The 21463-nt window shown below is 32.2% G+C and overlaps 2 protein-coding genes, 1 long non-coding RNA gene and 1 other non-coding gene across 5 annotated transcripts in view; 2 read left to right on the plus strand and 2 right to left on the minus strand.

Annotated features, from left to right (window-relative positions):
* Positions 1–9043: 9043 nt before the first annotated feature.
* LOC127807454 (uncharacterized) lies at positions 9044–15700 on the minus strand. Of its 2 annotated transcripts, none has more exons than XR_008024689.1 (2): positions 13053–15700; positions 9044–12596 (listed from the first exon to the last, which is right to left on the minus strand). It is a non-coding gene; the product is annotated as an uncharacterized LOC127807454 (long non-coding RNA). The 2 variants fall into 2 exon arrangements; XR_008024688.1 differs by having other exon boundaries at positions 13035–15700.
* Positions 13761–13866, plus strand: LOC127793616 (small nucleolar RNA R71). The gene has a single exon (XR_008021457.1). It is a non-coding gene; the product is annotated as a small nucleolar RNA R71 (small nucleolar RNA).
* A 2171-nt stretch (positions 15701–17871) lies between the features above and the next one.
* LOC127806426 ((+)-neomenthol dehydrogenase-like) lies at positions 17872–19479 on the plus strand. The gene is made up of 5 exons (XM_052343749.1): positions 17872–17903; positions 18049–18331; positions 18497–18574; positions 18685–18870; positions 19102–19479. The coding sequence occupies exons 1-5, from the start codon at positions 17872–17874 to the stop codon at positions 19477–19479; spliced, it is 957 nt and encodes a 318-aa protein (XP_052199709.1).
* A 421-nt stretch (positions 19480–19900) lies between these two features.
* LOC127806295 (uncharacterized) overlaps positions 19901–21463 on the minus strand; it is a 65538-nt gene continuing 63975 nt past the window's right edge. Inside the window, exon 12 of the mRNA XM_052343500.1 lies at positions 19901–20282. Within this exon, the coding sequence (XP_052199460.1) occupies positions 20157–20282 (126 nt within the window). The 3' untranslated portion in view covers positions 19901–20156. The remainder of the gene's footprint in view (positions 20283–21463) is intronic.

Genomic DNA, 21463 nt, shown 5'->3' on the forward strand with positions numbered 1-21463 from the left:
TTACTCCCATGTCATACTTGTCTTAAATTCATTCATTGATTTGAAAATATTTTTTAACTTTAATAAAAAACAAAAATCACCACCCCATTAGAATCAATTTTTCATGAAAAATAAATCAAAACATACTTTAAAAAGTTACACCATAAAATTTAATTTCACAAAAAATATAATGTGTCAAACAATAAAAATGAAATTCAATTTTTTGAATGTGACATTTTTCATAAAATTTTTATATTATCAAACACACAGTTTGGTAGAGTGAAATTTGTTATTGTAACTACAGAGTAAAGGTTAATTTTTTTGCAACCACTATCATTCGAGTGCATATTAAATATCGAATTCAATAAATAGCTCGTAAATCAAGCACATCAGATAAACTAACTAAAAATCTAATGAACTCGTATTGCTAAACAAATTTGGTCTGTCAACTAACATAAAAAAAAAAAATGAGTAATGTTAGATGATTTTCAGTCTGATTGACACAATTTCATTGAAAAATGGAAATGTGTAAGTGTGTAGGTTTCTAATAAAATTATACTAGTCTAGATAAATAACATTACTAAAAGAAATATCCATCTGATTACCGGACTGAACTTTAAGAACCATGGTTAAATATTTTCATGGATGACAAAAAAAAAAATTAATAAATTTACTTTAAAGGCAGAGGTGTAGAAAAACAAGTAAAAAGACAGGGAGGAGGTTAGGGACCATTCACATGTATTTTCAAAGTACAGAGTGGAAATTAAATGAAGGGGCACCAACCAACTACCTATGTTTAATGTGCTTGGCTGGTCTTAGGTGGGGAGCTCAGTTATTTGTCTCCATCTTTCACCAACTATGTGTCACATTAACTTGAGATACATAAACGGGTTAGGAATAAATAATAATTACATTGTATTAAAGTATGAATGTAACGTCTTGTGACACTTTTTTTTTTTTTTGGTTAACGCACTATCATGAGCACTTCTTGTTGCTCGGTTTTTACAATTTCAGCAGAAGATGTAAATCAAGAAACCTAACAGCTAATTTCTATTTTTAGTTTCTTTCTGCTGACGTGAGGGCGGTCTGACATTTTTTCAATTTTCAAGATAGTCCCTGGTTGCTAAGCTTTCTCCCTTGGGCAAAAGTCGAACACGAAACCTGAGAGTCCAAAGAGCAACACCCCAACGGTTCTTCTTTTTTCATTTGATCTATGCCCTGGGGGCTATCTAGTGACACTTCTTGATAGGCCTAATCATGTTTTTGAACCTAATTTAATTTCGATTTCTAATTCTTGATAAGCCTGATTATGATTCTAATTATGGTTCCTTGGCAATTCGATTTTGATTTTTAATGGTGTTGTGTCATAGGTAAAAACTCATTAAAGGGTCAAGTAAGCCCAAAAGCCCAAAATGTCTTTTTGGGCTAAAAGGCATAAATTTCCCATATGCGGGAGATAGATAATTATCTATAGTGAATTCTAAATTCTAAAATGGTTATGAAATATTTGGATAAGCATTATCCCTAAGAAATTCTATCCCTAAAAAGGATAAGATAAATATCATCTATCAAGATAAGCGTTATCTGTAATTCTGTTACATTTTAAATCATTTTATATTTTTCTATAAATAGGCAGTTATGCATTCCTAAAAAGGGGGAAGGTCTTTGATACTATTTCAATACCGTTTCTTTCATTATATTCAATATCTAATTGAAGCGTCAGAGTGTTTGCTTATTTTTGCAGGTTCAGGCGACTTGAAGACAACGTTTTTATTCTACAAATTTATTGTTGTATCCATGTCACAATAATTGGCGCCCTATGTGGGAAACATCGAAAAAGCCTATTAATACTACAACGGCTGTCACACAATCTCAAGCTACATGAAGCCAAATCAAATCAATTGGGAAAGAAGGCATTACACGTATGTGATAATCACATCAATGGTATGTTCCTTCAGTTAATATTTTTACATCTCCCATTGTTTCGTTTTTTAATTATTATTTTATTTAAAAATAAAAATAATTGAAAAAAGGGAGAGAAATCTCTCTCTATATATGAAGAAGCTTTGCGTAGAGGCTTGGCAGAAAAAGAAAATTAAAAAAAAAATGTCAAAAGACATTATATGTATCAGCCATTAATTTATGTGTGTAATCATCAATTTGTATATATTTGGCTTCTCGTGAAAGCAGAAACAGCAAGCATTGTATAAATGATAAATGATATATATATATATTATATCTGGGGAGAAAAACAAATTTATTATTAAGCATATCTTATGCATATTATATTATTATGAGAGCTTCTAGATGAAGTTTTTCCTTGGAAAAAATGGTGTAAATCCAGAAAGCAAGGGAGGAAGAAGCAAGACAAATCACGCCTCAGCAGCCAGGTAGATGGCAATGTAGGCAAGCGGGCGAGAAGCAGTAGGAAGATTCGGTACCCAGATCTATTCCAGATCTGGGGTCAATAAACGTGAGTGGATGAAGACTCGCCCCGAACACATGCGGATGTAGGCATTAAGCCGAACTGCGAAAACAAAATATTATTATTCTCTAATTGCGGACGTAGGCGTTATACCGAACCACGAAAATAAAATATTGATATTCTTTCGAATTGCGGATGTAGGCGTTACGTCGAACCGTGAAAATAAAATATAGATATTCTCTCTCAGTGCGGACGTAAGCGTTACGTCGAACCGCGAAAACAAAATACTCTTAGATTGTGGATGTAGGTGGTATGCTGAACCACAAAAATAAAATATTGATATTATTTTAAATTGCAAACGTCGCCTATAATTATTTCAACAAGCATATATACACGAAATTGGGGAGCCGCAATATTATGGCAAAAAATAAAAGACCCGTTGCCCTACACATAGCCCGACAACGAGAGAAAAACAACAAGTCAATTGTCCTGCACATGGCCTGATAACGAAGAGAAAACAAAGCCCATTGCCCCGCGCATAGCCCAGTAACAAGGGAAAAACAAATCCGTTACCCTACTTATATATAGCCCGATAATGGGGGGAAAATAAAAGGCCCATTGTCCTGCGCATAACCCTGCAATGAGGAGAAAATAAAGTTGTTATCCTCAAGTAGTTTGGCAGCGTGAAGGTATAAGATTCATGTCCTGTGAGTAGCCCGACAGTGGTGAGGCATAATCAGTGTACTCTTCCCTTTGCCTTGGAGCCAAAGAAAAGAGTGGGGGAGCAATTGTTGTGTCATAGGTAAAAGCCCATTAAAGGGTCAAGTAAGCCCAAAAGCCCAAAATGTCTTTTTGGGCTAAAAGGCATAAATTTCCCATATACAGGGGGGGTCCCACACAAAGCGCGCAAACACGATAAGTCCGACATTTAAAAATTATTTTAAATATTTCAAGAAAATGATAGATAATTATCCATAACGAATTCTAAATTCTAAAATGATTATGAAATATTTGGATAAGCATTATCTCTAAGAAATTCTATCCCTAAAAAGGATAAGATAAATATCATCTATCAAAATAAGCGTTATCTTTAATTCTGTTACATTTTAAATCATTCTATATTTCTCTATAAATAGGCAATTATGCATTCCTGAAAAGGGGGAAGGTCTTTGATACTATTTTAATACCGTTTCTTTCATTATATTCAATATTTAATTGAAGCGTCGGAGTGTTTGCGCAGGGACCTCCCCGCGCCCTCTGACTGTTTTCTTATTTTTGCAGAATCAGGCGGCTTGAAGACGACATTTCCATTCTACAAATTTATTGTTGTATCTATGTCATAACAAACGATTCTAGTTCCAATTTGAAGATATTTAATAATAATAAAAAAAAGAGACTTGGACTTAATTTATATAAATTAATTTGTCTACGTATCCTTTTGGAGTTTAAAGGAATTACAATCTACGTAGTTCACTTATCATTTGAATTTGTAACCCCTTTACTTTAAGCGAAATAATTTTTAAAAGTATCGGTTATTATGCTTTGTATTATATATTTTATGTTTATTTAATTTATTTTTTTAACAATTTGAATCAGTCCTGGTTTTGGTTTTGATTTCGGTTTCGATTATGATTTTTAAACAGAAACTAAAAAAATGGTTCCGATTTGATTTTTAAAAGAATGATTCCAGTTCGATTCATGATTTGAATTGAAACGTTGTCAGACCAATTTCTTATAGATTTTGAAAAAAAATGGCTTTAGATTTGATAAGAGATATTCTTAGATAGCATTTGTTAAAATGAGCAAGATAAAATTGTAATGATTTCTTGACCAAGATATGAAATGGTCAAGATAATATTAGAAAGTATTTCAAAAATTTTATCAGATTGTTTGTTAAATTTTTTGAAATTTATTAGGGGACATATAAGTCATTTTTTCTTATTTATAAAATTCAAGATAAATTAATATGGAGGGGAAAAAAATAAATTTATCTGAATAATTCAAGATAAGAAAACATGACTTTTTTAAAAAAATTATTAGATAAATTTAACAAATATAATAGAAAATACTTTTATCTAGAATACTTTTCATATTATACTTTTTTTCTGTCCTTATCTTAGTTAACAAACAATATCTTAATGTTTAAAAGTAATAGTGATTATTATTAGGATATAGGATAATTTTACCTTTATCATTTATACAATTTGATTAAATTGTATTGATTATTTTTGTATTTTTAAAAAAAATTCATCTCTCTTAAGTTTTATAAAGTATATCACTTACAATTCCCCCTCTATGGACAAACACCTAATATTTTTTTTAAAATTTCCAAAATGCTCTTCTCCTATTGTTATATAAAAAAACAAACAAAAGTCACACGTGGTTAGCCTTGATGCATAAAAATGCTGAAACGGTATTGTTTCTACATTTCTGAAATGTTTCTTAGACTGAAATGTCGCGAAACAAGAAAAAAAAAACATTTTCAAGCTATTTTTATAATTCTAAAAATATTTTGGGTCATTTAGCAATATTAAAAAATATAAAAAATGTGTTTTCTGTCTTAAGGATCACGTTAAAGACAAAAGAAATTTTATCTCTAACTGAAAGCGTGTTTGCTATCTTACAACCACATTAGAGGCGAAAGTAATTTCGTCTCTAATTAAAAACTTTGGCCTTAAATATATTCTTCCTTCTTCATTTTTGCAAAAACTTGAATGCTCTACCATGGTTGTCGACATCTTTTCGCCTTTTCAACCTTTCACTATTCCATCATTCTATTTGTTGTTGTCAACCTACTCTCTCAATCTTTCACCATTCTATTTGTTGTCTTCGTCATTTTGTACATTTTTAACTTGTGACTGCAATTCCAAGCTCTTTGATAAACAACTGTTCATCTTCTCATCTATATGTATATGTATTTTTGTTTCGAACTCTTTCATAGGTAGTGTAAATATATTATGTATCTATATATATTTTGTAAATGCATGTATAGAGAAGGAGAATGATCATGAAGTGGATAGAAACTTTTACAAATCGTATTATATTTGATTATTTTTTTTTAAATTTATCGTCTATTTTTAATTATTAAATCATGATTTATGGATAATAAAACTTTGTGTTTATATTTAGTTAAATAGTTATGAAATTTATTTTTATGTTTGATTGAATAATTATTTTTTTTATAATTTTTTATATTAAAAATTATATTTACAAAAAAAAATTCTATAAATTTTTATTTTCTTGCATCTTCTTTCTTACTTTTTTAAAAAATATTATTTTTCTTGTTTCTATTCATTTTCTATTTTTTTTTCGTAACAATCTAGTGGTTAGTGATGACAACGACCATCACTAAACACCTGGGTTTGTCTCATTCAAAAAAGAACTGCCAAACCCAGGGGTTAGAAGACAAACACCAAAAATCTAAGTTTGTAAATCTGGTCGTCATTCAAGAACATTTCAAAAAGATTAATAAGAAGGTTAAAAAAGAAAAATCAACCCAAAACTCTCTCTCCCTCCCCGGCGCGATCTCTACCCATCGGCCCACCCTCTGACGTCACCTATTCTGCTAGTGAGCTAATGTTCATCTCATGCAGTCTATAAGCGATTTAGCTAATTAATTACTTTTGGTTGTGCAAACAGTTGCTTTGATTGACGACTAATCTCAGCACATGGATGCATTATATACAGTGAAACTCTCGATTTGTTGGTGAAAATGCAAATGTTTTATATATCTTGGAAGGGTGGATAACATTACTGGGTTCTTAATGAGGGGTTATTTATTTATTTTACTTGTTACGATTGCCTTTAGTCTTGACTATTGGAAGAATGGACTCTCGAATAATTCAAGAATTGTGGGTCGGGTAGCATCAAAAGTTGCCCCCAAAAATCACGAAAAAAAATCTAGCGAGAAATCACTCTCAAATGTTTTTCAGATCGAATTATATAAGTATCAAGCTCTTGTAGAGGTAAAGGGGTTTTTTACAATACTAGTTCTCCTATTGCCCTATCTTATTGCTCGTTTTTAAATACTAAGCATTGGTTTGACCATTAAAACTTATTTTAAGAGACATTAACCTTATATTTGTAAGCATCCGACGTGTGATGATTCGAATACCAAATCTTTGAGACATTAATTTTTATATTTTATATTTTATAACAAATCAATAATGCCATAATTTCATACTTAATCTTTAATCTCAAGAGTTGTATTCCCATAATTTAGAGGTTAATTATTATTTTAGTGGTGAGTAGGGCATCTGTCATTTTAATTTTGTAAATTAGTGGCTGTCACATGAATTATTTGAGCTATTTTTTTTCCATTTTTTTTTAATGACTTGATGTAGTAGCTTGCTTCATGGCTGTCAAGCTTAGATTACTAAATTAAAACTAATAGATTAATTAAAACAACTCATATCAACTGTATTTGCCTCACCTTAAAGTTTTCTCGGTCAATTCTCCATTTATATTTGTGAAAGTGAAAACCTAAGACTAAAGAAAAGAAGAAGAAGAAGAAAAAGGTCAGGTGATTGATAGAATATTTTTTTAGAATAATTATGAAAGTTTTTCTTTTTTTACAAAGAGTAATTGATTTGAGTTATAACTATTATTAAGAAGTTAAATCCTTCATCTTAACCCCACTACAATGCATAACATTAGGTCTTGTCTCTATTTTTCTCTTCTATTTTACGAGTGTAGATTATTTTATAATCATGATGAATTTAAGACTCGAACTTAAGATCTCAAAAACACATAAAAATCCTTAAATTGTCAGATTATTGCCACGATGATAAATCCTAAAGACTGGCTTGACTAGTGTATGAAAAAATTTCTCTCTCCAAAGAAAATACGTGCATATGAAACAAAAGAACGAAGGTTGCTTCTTGTGATGAGTTTCCATGTATTTATATAAGTAGGTCAAATTCACAAGAAAACTTGACCTTGATCACTCTTGATTGAGGTATTATGTTGGGTGATAGATAAGTTCTTATGGGTAATTGACAAGCAACCATGATTGGGTATATGATATGTAGTAGTATGGGGGGGCTGGGGCCCAACAGCATTGTAATTGTCCACAAGTTTTTGCAGAAAGCAAGGCATGGAGATGGAGGTTGCCATTCAGCAATTTCCACATCATCAAACAACAGCTAGCCTTACTTTCTTTTACATTACATTAGGGGTGTTTGTTTTGTTTGGATCCAAATACGAGTTTTTAAAATTTTTGAATCGAAGATCGGACTCTTAGGGTTGGGATCGGTTTGGTCCATTCTTGAATACTCTTTTTTTTTTTTTTTTTTCTAATTTTTAATGTATTTTTTTTAAAAATATGCATATATTATATGCATATTTAAATTATATATATAAATCATGTTTATATATGTATTTTTGCAAAAATAAGAGTATAAAGTTGAATAATTTTTAATAGTGAATGTTCATTTATCTAATTAAATAAAAAGTAAATTATACTAACGGTTCCTAAAATTTTGACATAATTATAAAAAGTATCCCTCATATTTTAGAAATCACAAAAATTACCCTTATAGTAAGTAAATTTACCATTTTGCCTTGGATTTTCTCTTCTCTCCTCTTCTTTCTTTCTCTAAACTAAAAATACGTATAATTCTTCTTTAACAAAAAAAATATATTTTCTAATATTTTGTAATATATTTATTTAACAAATATATTTATAAATCATAATTCTAAACTACATATATACTATTTCTAAACATATATTTTTTAATTATTATAGAAAATATACTTTAAACTACAAAAATATAACTTCTAATATTTTGCTAATCTTTATATTTTGTAATATCTATATATAAATTATATATATTTTTCTAATAAAATATTGTAAGTAAATATTATCAATATAACATATATAAAATACATATACATATATTATATTTATAAAGGCTCAACAAAATTTCTCGGGGTTAATTGAATTAGGAAATGGTTGTATTTGGTTTTCAATGGTCAAACCTATTATTGAGTGTCATAATCCAAAAATGACGGTTCATAATTAAGGTTAATTCATCCACAAAATTCTTAGACTATCTCCAACAAGTCTCCTTATTTCACTATCTATTATATTATAAACAATTTACTCTTTATTCTAATTTTATCTCGAAAATTATATCTGCTCTAACTTATGTTGCACAGAAACACTTCATAGGTATCGTTTCTCCGTTTTCGAAACGTTTCGAAAACGTTTCTTATTCTTGTTTCGGACCATATTTATGTATATTTTTTTAAAAAAATGTCAATTTCCACGTTTCCGTTTCCATTTCCGTGTAACATAGGCTCTAATAACACTCCCTATTCTCTTCTCTATTTAACTCCTTATTTTATTTCTTTATCAATAAATTTCAATTTTATTTATTTTACCTTACATATATGATTAACTATTATAAAATTTTATTATTTATTTTACAATTTAATAATAAATATTATGATATTAAATATTAATAATATTTAATATATTTTAAAATCAATTTACTACTTTTTTTTTAAAAACAATTGTTTAACAAAATACAATTACCAATATCAAAAAATACAAAAAGACTCCACGAAGAAGTCACCAGGAAGACGCTAGAGACGCTGTGAAAAAGACAAAAAATACAAAAAGTACACAAATCACCAGGAAGACAAAAAATATCAATCATATAATAATACTGTCGCTGTCGCTGCTGTGAAGAACTCGGTATCAATATAAAAAAATACAAAAAATACACAACTCAATATCAATCATATAATAATACAAAAAATATACAAAATATACAAATGCAATCACAAATCACTAGGAAGACGTTGTGAAGAAGACTCCATGAGGAAGACGCTGAAGCTACTCATTGCTGTTGTAGTTCGTGGCTGTCGTCACTGGAGTTGGATCTGCTACTGCCACCGTCGCCGAATCTGGTGTGTGCCGCCGAATCTCCTGCTGCCGTCGCTGCCCTGCAACTTTCTTCACCCTTCCCTCGTCTAGTTTTCTCTTCCCGCCAGCAGTTGGGGGTGAGGGAGATATAGCGAGAAAAATTCACTCGTCAACATTGACGAGGCATTTGAAAGTTGTCAAATTTTTAGCAAGGAAATATAGCTATAGCGAGCTTTACTGGAGCTCATTTTCAATAATATTCTCACCAAAAATAGCTTTGGCGAGATGAAATTGACTTTGCTGGAGATAGCCTTAGGATAACTCACATCTAGATTTGAAACTCTCAAAATCATTTGAAACCTAGACAACACCTCAAACTTGTTGGACCTCACACATCTCACTCCCACGTTAAAAATCTATTGTTATAACCAAGCAATAACACCTTCAATTGAGGAGCCTCTAAAACTTAAACCTTTACCCTCTCATCTTAAGTATGCATTCTTATAAAGTTTTTCTTCTTTACTTGTAATAATAGCCAAAGGAGGAAAAGCTTCTTAGAATTTTGAGGAGGCATAAAAAAACAATTGGATGGAACATAGCAGATATAAAAGGAATTAGTCCTTCGAAGGTAATCAAGTAGTTTGATACAGGTGAGCAACAAAGATTTCAATTGAATAATTTGGAGGAGTTAAGGAATGAAGCTTTCGAGAGTGCTAGAATGTATACTGCAAGACCAAGGCATGACATGATTCACATATAAAGAAAAATGAATTTCAATCCTTGAGAATTGATAGTCAAGCTATTAACTATAAAGAAACGCTTGGTGGGAAGTAACCTATTGTATTTTTCATTTTTTAAATTTAGGTTTGATCATTAACTTTAGTAATTATGTTGGTTTGCTACTTTTAATAGTTTGCTTTGAGGTTGTTTTATTTTGTCAGTCTTGTGGCTACTATAGAGCATTCAAGGATAGAACACTAGTGACTACTAAGGAGCATTCCAGGTTTTGGCTATGCCAAATCGGGGAGTATTGTTTTGCTTTGTTCTTTATTTATTTTCACATTGAGGACAATGTTCATCTTAAGTTTGGGGGAGAAAGTTCATTTTTGCATAGTTTTATTTGTTAATTTTTTCATGCATGGTTATGGCTAAATACTTTAATGCTTATGTTATGATGCATAGTCAATTCAAGTGAACGATATTGTTCTTGTTTGATGATTGATTCAAGATGTAGCAATATCTTATGCAGAGTAGTTGAATGTTTTTTATTATTATGATTATTGAAGTGTATGCCTCCTTAAGTAGTGTAAATTTTGTAATTATGCATGATTGAATGTTTTATGCTTATTTTGTTAATTATCCCTTGAAGCTAGTCCTAAACAAAGAAAAGAAAAAGAACGAGCGAGGCTAAATATGCGCTTGTTGGTTTTGATATATCTATTCTAATGTTTTTAGTTGCTTAGTAAATGAAGATTAGGCATGACACCCATGTCAACTTTCACATATGAGTGTGCAAAAGCAATCTAAGTGTATGACTTGTTGAGTAACCAAAATCTTTTTTATTTTTTTCAACTTCCCTAAACTATCACTTGTCTTTTGATGTGAATACTAACAATTGTGATAAAAACACCCGATTACTCAACAAGTCATATAATTAGAGTGCTTTTGCACACTCATATTTTAACTCATTGTTTGACGTGAAAATTGACATAGGTGTCATGCCTAATCTCCAATTACTAAGCAACTTGAAATATTGGAGTAGGTATATATCAAAACCAATAAGCACACAAATTTAGCCTTGCTCGTTCTTTTTCTTTTCTTTGTTTAGGACTAGTTTCAAGGGATAATTAACAAGATAAACATCAAACATTCAATCATGCATAATCACAAAATTCACACAACTTCTTAAGGAGACATACACTTCAATAATCATAATAATAAAAAACTTTCAACTCCTTCGCAAAAGATATTGCTACATCTTGAATCAGTCATCAAACAAGAACAATATCGTTCACTTGAATTGACCATATGCATCATAACATAAGCATTAAAGTATTCTACCATAACCATGCATAAAGAAATTAACAAATAAAACTATGCAAAAATGAACTTCCTGCCCCAAACTTAAGATAAACATTGTCCTCAATGTGGAAAATAAGTAAAGAACAAAGCAAAACAGTACTCCCTGATTTGGCATAGCGAAACTTGGAATGCTCCTTAGTAGTCACAAGTGTCCCTTCCTGAATGCTCTATAATAGCCACAAGACCTAAAAAACAAAACAAACTCAAAGCAAACAATTAAAAGTAGCAAACCAACATAATTACTAAAGCTAATAATCAAACCTGAATTTAAAGAAAGAAAAACACAATGGGTTGCCTCCCACCAAGTGCTTCTTTAGAGTTAATAGCTTGACTATCACTTCTCAATTCTCAAGGATTGAAATTCCTTATTCTTTATATGCAAATCATGTAATGCCTTGGTTCTTGTGGTATAAATTCTGGCACTTTCATAAACTTCATTTCTTAGCTCCTCCAATTCATTCAATTGAAATCTTCGTTGTTTACCTATATCAAACACTTGATTACCTTCAAAGGACTAATTTCTTTTATGTCTGCTATGCTCCATTCAATTGCTTTGTTGTGCTTACTCAAAACTCTAAGAAGCTTTTCCCCCTTCAGCTTTGTCAAAGAGGAAGAGATTATTAAAGGTAAAGAAGAAGAACTTTCTAAGAATGCATACTTAAGATGAGAAGGTAAGGGTTTAAGTTCAAGTTTTGGAGGCTCCTCAATTGAAGGTTTTGACGGAGAACTAGTTATCTCTCTAAAGTACAAATCTCGGCCCTTTGCCTTTTAAGAATAATTGGTTTGCCTGCAAGTAATTAGCACTTTCTCTAGCGTCATCATTCTCATCCTTTGTGTCCTTTGATTACACAAGGCAAGCTTCAAGTGAGTATTCATACCTATTTTCCTGTAAACACTCATTAACAGCATGATCAATGTCATCAATTCTAAAACAAGTATCATCATCCGACGGATGTTTCATGGCCTAAAAAACATTAAAAGTGACTTGTTCATCTCGTATTCTAAAATTTCCCTTGTTAAACATCAATCAATGTTCTTCCTGTAGCTAGGAAAGGACTTCCTAGAATGAGAGGTACCTCATAATCTTCTTCCATGTCTAGTACAATAAAATCTACAAGAAAAATAAACTTGTCAACCTTTACCAATACATCCTCCACTATACCTCTTGGATGCTTAATTGACCTATTTCCTAATTGAAGAGTTACAGTGGTGGCCTTTGGTTCACCAAGCCTTAGCTTCCTGAAAACAGAGCAAGGTAGTAAATTAATGCTTACCCCTAAATCACATAAACTTTTTCAAAATAAGAACTACCAATAGTGCAAGGAATAGTAAAACTCCTTAAATTTTTTAATTTTGGTGGTAGTTTATTTTGAAAAATTGCATAGCATTCTTCATTCAACTTTATTGTCTCAAATTCTTCTAATTTTCTCTTGTTAGCCAAAATCCTCTTCAAGAATTTTGCATAACTAGGCATTTGTGCTAAAGAATCTACAAGAGGAATGTTAATATGCAATTTCTTAAAGACTTCAAGGATTTTGGAGCCTTGCTTCTCTAATTGTTGCTACTTCAATCTTTGAGGAAAAGGAACAGGAGGGTTATAAGGTTTAACCTCTTTTGGAAATAAATTCAAATGGACTTTAACCTCCTCACTATCCTCCTTATTTAACTCACTCTTACCTTCTTTAAGCACCATACCATTTCTTAAAGTTATGGCTTGCATTTGTTCCTTGGGATTTTTTTCTGTGTTGCTAGGTAAAGATCCATGTGCTCTTTTAGACATCAAGTTAGTTAACTACCCCACTTGTGCTTCCAAGTTTCAAATAGAAGCCTCTTGGTTTTGGAATCTAGTCTCGGCAATAGTTATAAACTTGGTCATCAGCTCCTCCAAGTTAGACTTCTTATCTTGAGGTAGGAACTCTGGAGGTGGCAGCTTCACTTGATTTTGATTGCTTTATGAAAAATTTGGGTGATTGCACCTACCAAGATTGTACGTGTTAGAGTAAGGATAATTCAGTTGCCTGTGAAAATTACCAAAAAAAATAGCATGCTCAGATAATTGTGAAAAAGGATTTTCTACTTGACATTCAATACTGGCATGTCCTCCTTTACATAATTCACAATTTGCACGCTACACTTTGAATAGCGGATACACTCATGCTATCAATCTTTTTGTTGAGTGCTTCCATTTGAGTAGATAGCACAGCAAAAGTATCTACTCCATGGACGCCTCTAGCTACTGATCTATTTGTTTGACATTGATAACTATTAGAAGCCATCTCCTCTAGTAAGTTACATGCCTCTTTTGGTGTCCTCGTGATAATACCACCTACAACTGCATCAATCATAGAATGATGAGCAAGAGATATACCATTATAGAAAGTTTGCACTTGTATCCGTGTAGGTAAACCATGATGTGGGCACTTCCTAAGAAAATATTTAAATCTCTCCCATGCCTCATACAAGGATTCCATCTCTAACTGTACGAAAGTAGTGATGTCATTATGCATTTTAACAATCTTAGAAGGTGGAATAAATTTCGCTAAAAATTGTTGTGCCATGGTTTTCCAAGTTGTAATGGACCCTGCAGGTAAAGAATTAACCCAACCTTTTGCCTTGTCCCTCAAAGAAAAAAAGAAACAATCTCAATCTTATAGCATCATCTAAAACACCATTATGCTTAAAGGTATCACAAATCTCTAGAAAATTAGCAATATGGGCATTCGGATCATCATTAGATAAACCACTAAACTGGACTGAGGTTTGAATCATCTGGATGATAGCTGGCTTAATTTCAAATTATTTGCTTGTATGGTCGGCCTCCGTATGCTTGAAACTGTCCCATTGACCGAAGGCTGAGCATATTTTAGCAAAGAATGGTTAACGTTATCTCTTTCAGTGTTTGCCATCTTTTATTTTCTCTCTTTATTTACCTTGTGAAGGGTTCTCTCAATTTTAGGATCTAATGGTGCAAAATTTTCACCACTCGTACAGGTCATATAATATGCAAAAAAAAAAAAAAAAAAAACTGAAGAACAAAACAAATTAAATGTAGTTGACTAAAAGAATAGAACATGAGACCTCTCACGGCTATGAGAAAACACTAATAGATATAAAAATAATAAGAATAATAATAAAACAGAAAACGGATAAATTTTAGAATAAACAGAACAATTTAAATTCCAAAATAAATCTGGGGTTAAACAAAACAAATTAAAAATTCAATCTAAAGCTAAATTACGAGTCTTAATATGTAGATAACTAGTCCTCGGTAATGGTGCCAAAAACTTGATGTGTAAATTTTGCACTACGTTTAGGCAAATGAATCTAATTGATTATACAGTATAAAATGAGTAGAGTATCGCTCCCATGAGAACTATTCTACACTACCAAGACAATTTTAATCTAACCTAAGTTGAATTAACTAATTAATTAAGTGAATTAAATTAGTTAATTTAAAGGAATTTCACGACACTGGGATTTATATTGCATTTAATCTAGGTTATGCAATTGATAAATTAATTCAATCTAAGACCAATAAGACCTAGGGCATATTATTAGTTATTATTACATGAGATGACGAATTTCCCTTAACTAATTAACTATCTCTCTCAAGTCAAGTTAATCTTACCTTTGTTTATTAAATTAATCATATCTCTGTAATTTTAAACAAGTAAGAGAGCATTAAGTTTTATGGAAACCTCTAATTTAAGAAAGGGGACCTCTTAACTCTCTTCTCTTCCTCAATTACCACATGCGATGCTAATTATCTCTCGATCTCATAGTCTAACACATGGTTCATATTATCCTTAGTCTAATTCATGCAATTATTTCTTAAGTACATGCACAAATCAAAAATCATCCAAAAGATGCCTAAGCTTTGAAGTATTAAGTTCAATAATATAAATTCATCGTGTAATTAATAATTAAGTCTTAAATTGAACTAAAAAACAATCAATCACATAATCCAAAAATTAAATTACATCTAAACCCTAGCTTAATAATTTAGCAAGTCAAAATTAAATTCAAAGCATTCAAGAAGCTAAATTAAAATAAATAAAATTCTCCCCTGTCCAGATCTGATACCGAGATCTGAAACAGATTTGAATCCTGGCTGCTCCAACGGACTGCCGTCGCCTCGCCTGCCTTGCGCCGCTACTGCTGCACCGCACGACGGCTGCACCGTTGGCCGGCCTCCACCAAGCCTTGCTGCCGGCTTGCGACTTGCGTCGCTCTCTCCCTCTTCCAACGACGGCTTCTTCCTTTTTATATTCTGTATTTCTTTTCAATCTTCTTCTTACTTTTATCTCTTCTTCCCTTATATTCCATCTTCTCTGCTCGCCCAAATTCTCTCCTCCTCCTCTTTTATCTTCATATTTTCTCCTATTTCTTCGCCTTTTAATATTAATTTTATAATCTTAATCTTCAATTAATTTATAATATCTTTTTTAAAAATCCAATTAATTACATTTGTATTTTTTTCTCCTTTCCCACAAAAAAAATTAAATTGTGTAAATTTCACATAAAATTATAATTTAAATAAAAAAATACAAAATTAAAATTAAAATCAAATAAAACTATATATAAAATTAAGTCTCATGAATCGTGTTTCGAAAATCTCCAAATTATTAAAAAAAACTTAGGCTACGTTCTCTTTATTTTTTAATTTTTAATTTTGAGTTTTGAATTCATTTTTAATTTTCTATTTTAGTAGTATATTTTTAAAAAATTAAAAACACGTTCTTTTTGTTATTTTGAAAAATTATTTTTCAAAATAAAAAATTAGAAAACGCGTTCTCTTTAAAATTTTGAAAATATTTTTTTAATGATATTTTATTCAATAAATTTGATTATTAAGTAAATTATAAATATTTAATATTAATATATTATTAAAATATATATATATATATTTTAAAGTTAATGAATTTTATAATATTTTTTTCTATTATAATAATAAAATATAAATAAATAAATAAATAAATATATTTTGAATTTTAAGTTTATTTTGGATGAAAACACTCAAAATAACAAAATCTTTATAGTTTTTTTATTTTTAAAAATATATTTTTAAAAACAACAAAGAGAACGTGTTTTCATTATTTTAAAAAATTAAAAATGACTTAAAAATAGTAAAAGGAACGTAATCTTAAAAACTCTATTTTTTATGATTTAATTCAATTTTAAAAAATCACGTTTTTTAAATCTCCACTTTCCATAGGGAAGATTTTTATATTTGAACGAGTCTTTTAATTTTTTTTGCCTGTAAATTAATTTTCTAAAAAAAGAATCTATTTTTCACAATTAAATAGACTCTAAACAACTTAATTTACATATTCTTTCTTTTTATATATTTTCATTATTTGCCTATCGTCTATCTATTCTATTTATCTTTTTATATTATTATCGATTTATAGTGACGAGAAAATCTTTTGTGACAAGATCAAATTGTGAAGATGAGAAAATTAAATCTACATTACTTTAATATAATAGAGTGATTAAGATTTGAGAAGTTTTGTAAATGTGTTTTTATTCATTTTCTTTTATACAAATTCGTGTTTACTAGGTTATTAATAATTCTTACAATTATTAAAGAGTTAACGGAACTTAAATAGCTATAACAATGATCTCCTAAATTTGATCCGACCCTTCTCAAAGTTAAATGAAAGGGTTGGGATCTTCTGAAAACAAAAATTCGTCAAGAATTCCACTACTTTTAACCATGATAGAAATTGATCAATTCACAGGAAAACTAATCATACAAGTGACCTCAGTTCCATGGATTCATGGACCTCAAGGCCTTCTAGTTTTGGTGCCATCTATGTGCCAATTGAGACATTCTTGAGTCATCTCCTCACCTCTTTCTTTTAGAAGGCAAAAAGCTAATTCATTTAACCTCTTGTGGGATACCCTTTTTCAACGACTTGCATGATTTCTAGTGATCATTTCAAGTTTGTTTACCTTGGGAAGATAACTTGAATGAAATTAATGGGTGCAGCTAGCACACAGTTTATCACGAGGAAGGAATGTGGAAGAGAGAGAAGATGGCGCTGGTACTCCCAATAAAATAATCTAGAAAGTATATAAGAACAGCAATGGTATTTTAGGTTAAAGAATGCACAAGCTATGAGGTGACCAAAAGACAGGAAGAAAACCCAACAGAAGCAACAGTTGACAGGATTCTTCCCAATCCTTAACTATTGGTGTTGTGTTGGGGGGGTGTTATTATCAAACAAAAACCTAAAATACAAGAAAAACCTCTTGCTTTTCTCTAGATTGTTATAACTGAGTTTTTTGGTCTTTAAAATGTGGGTGACACTAATGTCCTTACATGTGGTCGAATATTTCATACATATTCATCTGTGTTGTTAGATTTGGGTAGATTCCAAGCATCTACCTCTCTTGTGGATGAAAACAAGGGACATGTTTGAAGGATGCATCTTCATGTTAAATTTTACATAACCATGGTTGGAAAATTTCTCACTTTCTCATCACATCACAAAACACTTGTATAGCAACTATGGAGATCAATGGAAACAAGAAATCTGAGAGGTGAATCACTACTATTTCCGACTCTTCTGAAATCTGTTCAGCTATGAGTTCTATAACATTTTGAAAACACATTTGTTATCATGCAACTGTCAAATGATACAGTTTGTGTACACTGCCATTTCTCAAACCCTTGAGTGGTAAACAGTGGGGAGAATGAACTAATTGATATTCATCACGTGGTGGCCGCAGATGTGATTACAGGAGCCAACAAGGGCATCGGCCTCGAGACTGCCCGGCAGCTCGCGATGATCGGAGTGACGGTTGTGCTGACGGCGAGAGATGAGAAGAGGGGCGTGGAGGCTGCAGCATCACTCCAGGAGATGGGCTTGTGCAATGTGGTTTTCCATCAGCTAGATGTTCTAGACCCTCATAGCATAGCATCCCTGGCCAAGTTCATAGAAGGCCATTTTGGGAGGCTTGATATCTTGGTAACAATTGATTCTTAACTTTAAGCTGCAATCTAACAGAAAGATGGATCCTTATAACCTAAGATGTGGGGGGCGTTACACATTTGGAACAAAGCAGAAACTTCACTGTTACTATCAAGGCTTGCCAGCCCTCATGTTACTAATGTTACTTACAAATGAATGCAGATAAACAATGCTGGAACTTTGGAAGTGAGAGTCGACGAGGATGCCCTGAGGGACCTAAAGATGGATCCTGCAACCTGGGTAAGATGCAGCTCTACATTCTTATGCATCTTATGAACAACAACCAGGAAAAAGGGCAGGAAATGGGTAACTTACTATGTTTGCTTGCTTCACATCTTCAACCATGACAGCTCTCAGGCAAGGCAGCCAACTTGGTTAAAGGAGTAATCAGAACAACCAAAGAGAAGGCAAAGGAATGCTTGAACACCAACTACCACGGTTGCAAGAGAGTAACAGAGGCTCTTCTTCCACTGCTAAAGCTTTCCACTTCTGGAGCAAATATAGTCAACATCTCTTCCCTTCGCGGTGAACTAAGAGTAAGCATAGCATCATCACTGTCTTCATCATCTAACAATTATGCCGTAGATAGATAAGCAGTTCCAGAGTTCATATTCACGTGTCTTTGGGAGTATCAAAGCATTGTAGGCCGTTCACTAAAGATGTGGAGCTAAATTCTTCTCTGCTTTAAGAACTAAATATCTAAACAGCAACCTTTGGAACTACTTGTCAACTGTCAAGTATTCTAACAAGAGTTCATTCTCGTGCAGCACATTCCTAGCGAGCAGATCAGGAAAGTACTTGGAGGTATAGACACTCTGGATGAAGAGAAAATTGACGGGATGCTAGAAAGATTTTTGAAAGATGTGGAGCAAGGTGCACTTGAAGCTAATGGATGGCCGAATATGCTTCCAGCTTACAGCATATCCAAGGCCACACTAAATGCCTATACAAGATTTCTTGCCAACAAGTACCCTAACATGCGAATAAATTGTGTCCATCCTGGATATGTTAGAACGGATCTCAATTGGAATACAGGAACAATGACAGTGGAAGAGGGAGCAAAAGGTCCAGTTATGTTGGCTCTCCTACCTGAGGGAGGACCAACTGGTTGTTATTTCGATCAGATAGAAAAGGCCGAGTTTTGAGTACCCTATTCTAGTTGTAGCTGTTGAGATCTATCTATTATCATTTGGACATTGTAAGACTTTTCATTAGCAATCAAGTGTTACAGATGTGGATGGATCCGTAAAACATAAATAAATGAGGTCTGGCCAAAATATTCTTGTCTCTTCTAAGCAAGACAAAAGATAAAATAAAATAAAATCCACCATAACATACTAGTCTCTTCTAAGCATACCAATGAAGTCTTTTCTAACTTCCACCTCAAATTCATACTCTCTCACCCAAGCTACAAAACACACGGAGTAAAACACAATATACAAAAGAATACACTCACTTAACTAGGTCATTTAACAATGGTTAGTTTTCTTAATATCCATTTCATCTCAACTAATAATACCAGAAGCAGATTAACAAGAAAAAGAAAAAAATCATACCAGAAGCAGATTTCAAAAAATTGGTTATATTCAGGTTTCTCAAATCCATGCTTCAATAATCAAAATGCAATGGGTCAACCAACGGAGGAGAAAAACACTCCAAAATATTCAACCATACTAAAATTTTCAATATTTCACACTATATTTCTCAATGCAATAATATCAAATTCAATGCTTCCAAAATTCCAGTACCTTTTTATTGCCTTAGAAAGGCAATACGTCTTGCTGCTTTTTATTTAGTCAGACTAATGCACAAAATTTTATTGTCAGTGAAATAGATCCTGAATTTCAAGGATATCCGCTAGGACTCCAGCTGCGGTAGTATCATTGCCTGCTCCAGCTCCTTGAATAACTAGTGGTTGTTGACTGTAACACCGGCTTGAAATCTCCAACTGCAGTTACAGTAATAAAAAATAGTCAAATTTATCATCTCCTTTAGGACAGGTGTAATGGATTGACAAATACATGAAAACCAGCTCTAACACATAAGAAGAAATTGGAGGGAGAATAGCTGTAAATGCCTTTCCTGGTGTTCTACAGCACTGCCATAAAGCATGTATGCATAATATCTGTGCATTAAATGCATCTTGAAAGTTTTTCCAAAATCAGACAGAAACCAAAATGATAAGGAGTTGCCATCTAGAAAGAGTTTAATAACCATCTGAAAAGGAAAAAAAGAAATATATGGCTCACCAAATTCTAATGTTGGGTTAAATCTTTTATAGTAGAATTACCAACCTATGAATGTTCCAGCTGGAAGACCTGTTGAAATCACACATAAAGCTTAGATAAGCATTTACACAGCCACAGGTTGGTAGGTGGAGAAGACTAGAGACAGGGAACAAGTTCAATGATCGGAAGAGAAGGAGTTATTAGTATTTTCCAAATGGATCCACAACCAGAAGGATAAAATGTGGGGTAGAAAGAAAGTCTTGCAGATAAGAGTAGAAGACCTTCAATGACCAATCTGTTGGAAATGGAGGGAGGCTCAAGCATGGAGGTTTGAAAATCATTCCTTCAGGCTTGATTGGTGGTCAACAACAAGTGAGTGCAGTCCCATGAATGACAAATATCAACAGTGTGGATTGAGCTTCCAGAGTTACCGATTCATCTGTGGTGTCTTGAGGTAATCAGAGCTGTTGGGAATAGGTGCAGAGGTTTGTCATTTTGTATGAGGAGATGGCAAAGAGGGCACATCTTAGCCAGCGAGACTTTGGCTAAAAGTGTCAGGAGATTTAATACCAGCTTGGATTGAGGCGGAAGGTGGCAATCTCTCCTATGCCCTCTTTGAGTTGAGATTCCATCCCAGCTTCGATTTTGTTTGTTGAAGGAGCCATTGTCTGTGTAAGTAAACACATGTATTTTATATTTAATTGACTAAAACCTAAAATAGTATCGATAAGGCAAGGAGAGAGCAGATAAAGCTTTGCAAATGCCTGTCCATGTGGATCAAGGAATGCAAGTTGCACTTTACTAAGAGTAAATGTTCGCTGATTTGCACTGAGTTTGAATGGCTTTCTCCTCCCAAGATACAACTATCTCTTTAGGGACTATCATGTAATAGAACTTTGCT

Source organism: Diospyros lotus, chromosome 1, assembly GCF_014633365.1.
Source record: "Diospyros lotus cultivar Yz01 chromosome 1, ASM1463336v1, whole genome shotgun sequence".
Classification (NCBI taxonomy): Eukaryota; Viridiplantae; Streptophyta; class Magnoliopsida; order Ericales; family Ebenaceae; genus Diospyros; species Diospyros lotus.